The sequence below is a fragment of the Parasteatoda tepidariorum genome, chromosome 2, assembly GCF_982258835.1.
Source record: "Parasteatoda tepidariorum strain Cologne lab strain chromosome 2, Ptep-v5.0, whole genome shotgun sequence".
NCBI lineage: Eukaryota > Metazoa > Arthropoda > Arachnida > Araneae > Theridiidae > Parasteatoda > Parasteatoda tepidariorum.
In genome coordinates, this window is record NC_141756.1 from 107885299 (window position 1) to 107896581 (window position 11283).

General features: G+C 29.1%; 1 protein-coding gene across 2 annotated transcripts in view; it reads right to left on the reverse strand.

The window, feature by feature from the left end:
• LOC147816001 (uncharacterized) overlaps positions 1-9878 on the reverse strand; it is a 30297-nt gene extending 20419 nt beyond the window's left edge. For both annotated transcript variants that reach the window (XM_087157984.1, XM_087157983.1), the window contains exons 1-5: positions 9636-9878; positions 7299-7354; positions 6355-6433; positions 2279-2313; positions 409-487 (exon numbers count right to left, since the gene is read on the reverse strand). In XM_087157984.1, coding sequence (XP_087014110.1) covers positions 409-487; positions 2279-2313; positions 6355-6433; positions 7299-7321 — 216 coding nt within the window. In that variant the 5' untranslated portion in view covers positions 7322-7354; positions 9636-9878. The remainder of the gene's footprint in view (positions 1-408; positions 488-2278; positions 2314-6354; positions 6434-7298; positions 7355-9635) is intronic.
• Positions 9879-11283: the final 1405 nt, after the last annotated feature.

The following is an 11283-nucleotide window of genomic DNA, read 5'->3' on the forward strand; positions in this document are numbered from 1 at the left end:
ACTGCATGAAAAAATTTCAAATGGGTCAACAAACCTATGAAATTAATTTATAGTAATTTGTAACTTCCTTTTTCAAATTTTCATAACTTACTAAAAACAAATGTAGCATTTATTTAGCCATTCCATTTATATAGTACAGTTAACTTCGCTATTGCTTTCAGAAAGAAAACAATGTTTTCATTTATTTGCTAACAAATAATCTCTTCTTCGTACTATTACAAAGCTCAATATATATTAATGCATTACTGAATATCCATTTCATCTATCGGGGTAAAATTGAATGAATTTAGTTATTCTTAGCTTTAAGGAATTTGCAAAATGCATTAAATAGAATTTAGCTAAAAAATTTATTACAAAAAAGGTATTAATTCTTTTAACATTTCAAATAGAAAATATTACTTTACTTACTACAGGCTCACTGTTACTCCTGCGCCTATAATCTCTAAAAACGTCCGCTATGTCAACACATTCATCTACAGTCAACCTACTGCAAAGAATATAGCATTTATTGAACAATAATTTTACATTAAATTAAATGAAGGCTAATCATTATTGTGATGCCCCGGAAGGCATTTCTCAACTTTTAAAATTTCTTTGACTTCATAAATTTTTAACAGTTCTTAATCCAATTTTAAATTGAAACGGATTATTTAATTTTTATTACATTTAAAAAAAATTAATATCAATATTTTATTTTCTTCTTATCAATCCATGTAACTGCTAACTTTTTGATTCAATACCCAATGCATAACTCGCGATCAAGCATCTATTTTTAACTCTTTGAAATTTCTCTTGCCACAGTTATATTAATTCTCACGATCTTTATGGTGATTGAGTGAAATTATTTAAACTTTAATATGAATAACGTGGGATTGACTTAGTTGGATATTTTATCTTTCGATGAATTTCCAGCAATGCATTGGATTTCTTCTCACGCCCCTAACTGTCCGTTGGGAACAATTCAATCACCTGGGTGTTAGAAAAGAGGGGATTCAACCCCAAGAATAATCTTTAAAAAATTCTTCATCTTAAAGGAATCTCTTCGTCCTTACATCCTCATGTTTTATCATCATGGCTATGATGTAATAATATTTCCTAAATTAAGCATCAATTTAAAAGAAGAAAAAAATCTCAATTTCCTCGAATCGTAAGAAGCTCAACTGTTCCAGAAATTACTACAATGGCCATTCATGATAGGGGAAATTTTTGATTCCTTCAGTCAATGATTAGTTTAAGATTGTGATACTTTTTCTGCTTGCTTTACCCAATAAAAGTTTGCTGAAACTGCAGGGGAAAATGATTTAGGAGGTTGAGTTAAAATCTGGGATGAATGCTATAGTTAAATATTAATAAATTTAAAAATTGTTTTTAACAAAAAAACTGCAATGATTTTACCTCCACCATAAAAGCTTGAGCGATTTTCCAAATACAGTTATCAATTACTGGATGATAGAGTAATTCTTATGTTTAAAAGAGAAAAATTATCACTTTTACAAATTAACCAAAGCTGTAAAATTGAAAAAAGTATACATTTTTTACCAATTAAATTCATTTTATAGCGACAAGAATCTTTATTTCCCTTAAGAAAAAGTCAAATAAGGCATTTTAATATTTACTCATTATTTTACAATTCAATGTCATTAACATTTCGTAAAAATCCTCGATCAAAATTTTTAAATAAAAATTTTGTTCGCTACCAATTAATAGGAATCCATTCTAAAACTCATTGTCTCATAATTGGAACAGAGAATTAATACTCTATTACGCTAACTGTAGAAAAATGCTTACAGAGGATAAAAAAAAAGTTATTGGTAACTGTTACTCCAAATTACTTGTAATTCTTAAATACAAATGACTCAAATTCCAAAATAAATTCAATGATTTTCCAAAAGATAATGTCCATATTTCACACGGGGTAATTTAGTTGTCGTGTATAACTAAAAAGCATTGGTAAATATTCAAATAACTATTCTCTCATCTAAATAAAAAAAATTATGAAAATGCGATCGTACCAATTGTCTTATTTTCCTTAGTCTTTTAAAAAGCAGTGAAGAGGAAAAAAAACGCTTCAATTTTCAAAAACAATTACCAACTAGAGAAACTAAAATTTCAATTTGAAATTTGCATTTTTTTTACTTAGTTTGCTTTAACTGTAATCGTGTGGCAAGTTTCTAAACAAAAAGCGACATTGACTATGAAAAAGGGTATTGAAAATTATAATATATAAAAGAAATTGATAATAAAGTGTAACACAAAAATTGAAAAAAAAAATACTTACTGTTGTTGGGTTGATCCACTGGTACCAGGTTCCGCCTGCAAGAGAAATGCGAAAGTTGTAAAACAAAGCATTCATTTCTCTTTTTTTTTCACCAGATTCACAACTACATGTTTATAAATTTACATGTTTATAAATTAACTAAAAAAAAAGAATAAACTTTTTCATAATATCTTGCGAAGTTAATTATGTCATTTCTAAAACATAAGGGTTTTAGGTACTTATTGAAGCAAATTAACAAAATAACTTCCACTCGAATATTGCAAAAAATTAAGTATCTCAACCCGAACAAGCTATTTCGTAACAAATTTATAATTGAGAAGATATTTTTAACAGCTTTAAATTTTAGTTGCTAATATATTTAGAAGCCCCAAACTTTAGTTATCGTTCAGAAAACTACATGACTGACTACATCAGAAAATTACATGACTAAACTAGTGCAAATACATCACTAAAAACGTGCTTGTTTTTTTTAACGATAATTTTTTGCAATAAAGTTATTAAATTGATTTTAATGCGCATCAAAACATGCGCTGTCAATAAAGCTAAAAAAAAGATGGAAGAAATAAATAAAACTGTAACATTATAAAGGTAACTATAACTACTCTATAACATCAAAAGTAGAAAAAAAAGTGTGACTGCCTCCCCTTTAGTTTGTCTCAACATCAAAAATGGTGGCACAACTACTTTTTCTTAACAGTATACTTTAACACAATAGGTCACTCTCGGTGCCTCATGATACCAGGAGAATGTTCTTTTATACAATAAAGTATCCTTTTCTATTATTAAGGAACACTAAAATTCGTAATTACAGTAACATATGATCCACACAAGAGAGAGTAAAACTATTTTTTACCTTGCAGCAAAATTCATTCATTCGAGATGAGTGCATACAATATTTCTTAAAATAAAATTAGTCTGTTAATCAAGCATACTCACAACGCAAAGAAAATACAAATTCGAACAAGGTTTAACTGAAACGAAGAAATGAAATAATTTAAAACTATTTTGTACATTTATATTGATAAATTTTTTTTGTAAGAACGTAATTATCTTTCTTAAGCTAAATACATGCCTTTTTAAAACAGTTAACTTCTATTTCCGTGAAATGTTCAGCATCGTGTGAGACGAAAATAAACGTGCACCTTCTCTGCCCAATTGTAAATAATGCCGTCCAACTGTTTCCAAACATACACCAAAATTAGCACATATAACTCATGAATGGAGTAAAGGCATCTGAGCTTGGTGTGAGCAGTGAACAATTATAGGATTTTAAATTTAACTATACCCTTTAAAGTAACGTTCGATTCTGCATTAACTTGAAATTACATACAATGTTTCTAGTTTTTAGAGCTTTAAAAAAGTAAATATTTTTTAAAAGCCTTTAAAAATGAAAATGTTGAGATATATTCCTCTCATTCATTGAATTCTTGAAATGAGAAAAAAAACACGATGCAAAAAGTGTATAATAAATAGAATTAAATTTTCTATAGATGATTTTTTCTAAATTAACACATACTATAAGAAAATTATACTTTCATAGACTATTTGTTCAATTGACTAAATTTTGATTTGGTTTTAGCGTTGTATCTGAAATTTTACTGATCTAGTATCAGGCGCATTAATAATAAAAAATTGTTCTTTGTACACACGAAACCATTAAGAAAATGAAAAAATTTCCACAGGGTTTCGCTTTAATTTTTTATTCAGAATAAGAAAAGTATAGTATTTGATTCAGTAATAGAAAATAAATAAGAAACAAAATCTCACTTGTCTAGATAACTATGTTAGACTTGTGAATAGGAATAAGTTTTTCTTTTATAATTAAAACCTAAATAGCTTCTGAACTTTTATTTCAAACGTTTAATTTCCTTTGATTTTGCGAAAAAGAATAATTCAGAAATAATACCTCACTTGTCAAGGTAGCAATGTTTAGGTTTGCTTCGCGCGCTTCCTCTCCTTAGTCATGCTTCCCGAATGTTAACCCTTATTTTACAAACAGGGAAAGAATGAAACCATTCTCTTAATTTTAATAAATATTGATACATAGAAAATCCACTTTATTTAAAACCGACTTTGAAAGTTGCATGCAAGTTATTTGTTCATATATTTAACTCTTTGATGACAACATTTCATAAACAAAAAAATTATAATGAAAATTTGCGCTTTTTTCTCTTCTATCGATTACGTTAGAGATGACGATTACTTACAGATCAAAAAGGCGATAGGAAAAAAAAGTGTTTATACTTTTGAAGGTACTGTAAATAACCTTCCCACTCTCAATGTGGTACAAAAAATCAGGATCCTTCGATCCACGATGGCTCAGGGGATACAGCTTTCGCCTTACAATGAGGCGAACCGGGTTCGATCCCCAGTCGATACGAATTCCGCATCCGGCTTGCACTGACCACAGTCCTGACGTGAAATATCCTCAGTGGTAGACGGAACATGGGTGAGATTCCCCTTGCCGTCTGGCTAAACTTAGGTTCTCGTGGTCTTCCTCTCCATGTAACGCAAATGCGGGTTAGCTCATTCAAAAAATCCTCCACGGAGGCAAATTTCTCCCAATACTCGATCCATGAGTTGCCTTGTCTTCTGGATAGGGTTCAAAATTACAAGGCTACGGAGTTGAACATTAATAGTCGTAAATCCATAAAATTGGGTCAACGACGGTTATAAAACAGTTATGTGTATCCTCACCTACTGAACGTAGTGCAAATAATTGCGTGTAGTAACTCTACCAAACTTCAAAAATTTCATACTTTTAAACCTGTTTTAACAAGCATATTTTAGAGAGTACGAATTTTACAATGATTTTTTCTTCTTCTGGTCAAACTATTTTGAAATAAAAAAGGATAACTTTAACTGAAACAAAAATAACTAGGCCCTTGTCCAAGAGGTCGTGGGTTTGATCTCCACCGGCCGAAGACTCCCCGTGTAGTAAATGATGACTGGTGCACGTTGAATCAGTCACATCATAAAATCCTCCATGTTCCCATAACAAATCATGTCTCTGGGGGTACTGATCCAGAAGTTTCCTTGTCTTCTAGATTGGATCAAAATTACAAGACTAAGGAGTTGAACATTGGTAGCCGTAAACTCAAAATTGGATAGGCTGTTCAACGACGGTTATAAAATAAAAATTAATAACAAATTCAGCAATATGTAGGGCCAGATGCAGTTGGACTAGCAAAAAGTTAAATTTAGTTTTTCGTCAGAAACTTGTATCTACTTTTGCGTGTATTTGTAACAAGCTCGAATATCTTTTAAAATCTTGAACATCTTTGTTCAACTTTTTTTAAGTCAAAGGAACATTAGAATGTGGAAACACTTTTTAATGACCTGATCATAACACATTATTTTTACTCTATTATATTTTACATAGATTATGTTTAAAGTATTATTACATTTTACCTTATCATTAATTATTATATAATTAATAATAATGTAAATAATGATAATAACAATATAAATTAATTATATTATTACATTCTCATGTAATTGAAAAGCTCAACGCTTCTTCATATTAGTCTTAAAAAGATAAGAAAAAAAAAGCTTTCATTCTTTGCTAATCGAATTGATCCATCAATATTAAAAAATTTAAAAATAAAAACTTTAGTTGTTAAATGTGCAACCATAAAACTAAAACAGAGAATTCCAACTATAATATTTTTTTAAAGGATGCTATAAAAACTAAAATATTGAAATGAGTATTACCAACCTTTAATTAGTTACAATATTTTTAACAAATAAAACTATTTTGTGTAAATGAACAGGGCGTTTATACTCTTAAACTAGAGTCTAATAATAGAAAGACCACCAAATTTGGTTGAGACAGCACGATAATGGGAATAATTTTTCCCCTTCAAAACTTTGCCTATATGGCAAGCAAATTTTGTCCAAACAAAGCTTGAAGTGTTTAAGTGGCTTCTTAAAACTCTTTGATTAAAAAAGTCTTATTTAATAAATTAAAAATTAAGGGAATCTTGATACTTTATTGTTCGCCATGAAAACTAGGCTTGAAATTTGGAAACATGTTCGCCTAGACGAAATGACCCGTTAGGTAAAAAGGTCTTCACCTGTGAATCTTCAGACCCCTGTGCTGATGTTCCAGTAGCAGCCTCCGGTGATTCATCGCTAACGTTGATGATTGGAACACTGAAAAATAAAGAATGATATATTAGTTTAATTTCAGGGTAAATATGCAAGTTACTTATAAATGGCAAAGTTACTAATTCATTTTAAACCGTAGATTTTTCATACGAAATTAAAATAACAATGCCCATATTTTTATTTCACACTATCAAAAGAAATCTGTATTCATGATTTTTCAATCACAACCTGCTTCTTTCAATCCTGGAATTCTTTAATTCATTATTTGATTTAATGTCTACATTATTTAAGTGAATTTTTGGAATTGTCAATTTCTTATTCTACTTATATCAAATGACGTCACTCAATTATTAAAATCTCAATGAAGTTCAAAAATTCTGATTTAATGCTTTTTTTTCCTCCATTTTCGAACTTTTCTCTTTGATTTTTAAAAAGTTTTAAGAGAAATGTATGTACTGGGTGTGAAGGGAGAGCATAAAATTGAAAAAAGTATTATTGTGCTTAGTTAATTGTGATAATAAGTACAATTAGTGTTATGGAAATAGACACCTTATGTAGAGCAGTGCTGGGTTTCAACTTGACTTGGGAGTAATGATTGCCTGAGCGCAATGCTGACTGACCACATTGCTAGAATGATGCCCTAAATCACGAAATACTGGAGCTTAAATCTTCATGTGGAGGAGATGTTAAACTTTTATAAACTAATATAAGTACTCTAAAATGAGTTAAGTTGCGTTAAACGGAATAGAGCTGAAAGATGCATAAATCAAACGATGAATCTGTTTTTTACCTTAAGAACTCTTGATGAAATAAAGAATATCATTTATAAAAGCTGTACAAAGATTAATTAGTGTAAAAAAAGGAATGAACTGATGCTTTAATTTGTGCATTTAGTCTAGCATAAACTTACTTATTCAAGCTTAGATCTTGCATTTCTTCATCAGCATCATCAGTGCTAAGATCTTCCTATAAAGGGACAACAAGATTTTACATAACATTGAAATTTACATTAATTTAAATTTAACCGAAAATTCCACAAGTTACCAGAATGCGTAAAAACTAGAATATTGTAAAAATTTAATGAATCGCAAATCACAAATTTGAATAAAGTGTAAAATTTAAACCTTAAGTTGAAGTCTATTTTAAAAACTAATATTTAGGGGTCCTGGGCAAATGCTTCTCAGATCATGCTACATTCAGGCCCTGACAAAATAGTGTAAGATAATTATCGTGTAGAAAAATGACCTATCAAACCAATAATCTAAGCTCAATAAAATTATATTCATAAGAGAATTTGATTTATCTTCATATAACTTTTAAATACTTCGCAACTTAGCTAATTTACAAACTTTAAAATTTAATTGCAAAACTTAACCCCGCATTTCGATAAAAGCTGCTATAGTGAAAATATTAAATAAAAAATCTTTTCTTTGTTCAATATTTAATAAAGAAAATTTTAAAAAATAAAAGTATTATAATATAACAATGTAAATAATTAAATATTACAATAAATATCAAATGTTAGAGAACGCATTCTCATAGTTTACAATTGTTGAAAGGAATCCGAGAAGTGTTTTGAAATTAAGAAAAACTTCCTTAAGGTGACAGAAAGTGCATTACATTCCGTTCTATTTGTTTGAAAACAAAAATTATTTGAGATCTGAAATATTCTGAAAAATTTTCATCGAATTAGTATTTGCTGTATGCCTATAAAAGTTAATGAGATTGGAAAAAAATTATCTGTAATTTCAATATTCGAATACCTTTGAGAGTGAAAAACAAGATTTTATTTAATTTATCTCTTAAACTACTTTTGAATTATTTCAACAATAGCGTAGTTCTGCTAGCAGATAATTCAGTTTAATCAACATTTGGTTTCACTGAGAGTTCATGCTAGCTTTTTAATAATCTTAAATATTTCATTGCTTATATGAAGTGAGCACAAGCACTGAGTGAAAAGAATAACTTTCTTTCCCCAATTATCAGATTTTCAAGTTTTAGGATTCAATCTTAATGATAAGAGGGGATGATTTCAAATATGTTTATTAATTATTGTAAACACTATTTCAAAATATGAAATCAGACACAAAAATCGAACTTTTTCTGAATAAACATGTCTTTCTTTTGGCTGATTTGGATTTTTGATCCCCAAAATTTAGGATCTGAAACCATATGAAAAATATAAACCCAATAGTTTGGTCAGGAGAATGGTCGAAATCTGGTCTCCTTAATGATAATTTCACTTTCTGCGTCTTTCATAGAAGTTTTTTTTTTAGTGAATTGAAACTGCTTTGCATACAAGTATAAAATTTATTTTTCCTAAGAAAAATCCATGCAAAAAATAAGTTTTAGTAAATATTTATTAGTTTATTTATGAATAGTCGAACAAATTTCGAATTGTAAGGTTAAAAATTTTTAGACAAGGAACTCCTGGATCAAACATTTTGAAAATTTTGTATTTGGGTAAAACATTTTTATGGAACTAATCAGTATATGCGTCACATGGAAAGGAAAACCTCGACCAGACCCAGTTAGCCCAATGACAAAAGGATTAACCCATTACCCGTCTACCACTGATATTTTACGTCAGCACTGTGGTCGGAGCGAACTGGATACGAAATTCGTATCTCCCAGCCCTCGCTGGGATTCGAACCAGGTTCACCTCGCTGGGATTCAAACCAGGTTCACCTCGCTGGGATTCGAACCAGGTTCACCTCGCTGGGAGGCGAACGCTCTATCTCCTAGGCCATTACAGTTTTCTGATTCAGTTTTTCTGGACTGAATAACTTGATCTTTCTCGGTAATCCTTTTTTTAAAAGAAATGCTTAAATAAAGGTAAGGGAGAATAGGGTAAGGCCGGGTACTTCGACTGCGTGGGAAAAAAATTTTTTTTTTAGAACACAGACTGGATTTCACTTTAATAGTCAAGAAAACGTATCATACGGGCGTCCTGTTGTTCTTTAATTAATGGCGTCTGTATAAATAAGTTATTTCTAAGTTAATTTATTGGTCAATAGAGCTATATGGAGTGTTTTTAGTTTAGATTATTATTCGTTTACTTTAAGTTACAATAAGATTACGTTTAAGTACAATAAGGATAACCTCTGCTCTCAGGGCAAGACTGGGTAATCTCTAACTGTGGAATGAGTAAGCCTACATGAAAAACTACATTACAACTATATTTTTTCAGGGGCTGATGGTAAGGGAAGGATAAGGAATATAAACAGACATTTTAAAATACACTTACTAGCAGTATAGCTTGATTGAGATCAACTGGATCAGCCTGATTAGCAGGCGGGTTAGCATCAGTGCTATCGTTATTTCGCCTGGTGGAAAACGATGCCGACCGTTCATTCCTTCTTTCATCATTTCTGTAAGAAATACAGCCCCGAAATATAAATAATTTGATGATCGCATTAGATAAATTATAGAATGTGTTCGTTGCTGAATTTAACTTGAAACCAAATTCTCATTAGAAAAAAAAAGAAAAACAGTCGTATAGATGGAGGACTGACGTCAGAATTAAATATGATGAGAAGTAAATGAATTAATAACTTAACATGTTAAATAATTGATCAAGAATACATATTTAAAAGAATATTTATCGATCATTAATTAACTTATTATTTAGTAGTTAATTATTAAGTAATTATTTAATTATTAATAATCAAACATTATTCAATTACTTAATAATAAACTATTAATTTTTTTTCAATGAAATATTTATCGGTAACTAAATTATTTAGTAAAAATAATTAATTGAAAATGATAACAAAACTATTAATCATTTAAAAGTTATCAAATTTACAAATTAGAATTTAATTATTAATCGAATATGTATCTATCAATTCTTTTATTTTTGTTGATATTCTTGTTTTTAACTTCAAAAATTGTTAAACTTATTTTGTGAACATTTTATATAAAAGTAAATGACAGATCAGACAAATCAAATCGATAAATGAAGAATTGCAAGAAAATAATATATTTAAGAGATTCACTCTCTGTTCTATGCAAATGTATTAACTTTAAAGTTAATATACTATTAATAATGGTCACCTAAATAAAATATTTCTTCAAAATGAATAATAAAAATTCCACTAGCCTTTCCGAACGGCGTTCCTCTCTCCTATCATTCACATCTTTGACTGGTGACTTTTTGATGTTCTTCTGATCCATAATATCTAAAAGTAAGACATTGAGATTATTCTTCTTAATAAAATCTCCAAATAACAAATTTATATTGCAACAGTATCTAATGTCACTTTATAAATGAAACTACTCACCATAGCTTTTATTCGACCTTTTTAAGCTGTCTAAAATAAAGTTTTTCTCATTTTTATGAAAAATGAAACCATGAACTTACTAAAACAGTTTCTTTTCTACTACAAATTGAATAAAACTGATTTGAAAAGAAATGCATATCGGTTAAATAAATATTCATAAAAAGATAAAATGGTAAAATAGACTGGATTGAAAAATTTTTAAAAAAAATCATTACCTTCGTAAAAAAATATTCGCAGACTTGACATATTTTTTAAACCAATGAGAGACAAGTATATCTATATTAGTTAAACTTATAATTGTCTTCTTTTTTTCTTCCTTTACCACGAAACCAATGTTTCGGTAATTTTCTTGCATTTGAATATACACTTTTATATTAAATTCATATTATATATTTATATGAAAATATCTGTAAATGTTAAAATTGTTCCAAATATTGGTTGCTTGAATGTATCGTAAGAAATGAACTAATTCCGAACTGAGACCATCTTCTTCGAGAATATATAAATGAGTTTTATCTGAAATCGCAATTTAATAGATAACACTAATTAATTAGCGTATTTGTGGCCAATCCCTGAGAACTATTGGAATTCACACTTAGTACGCGAAAATCT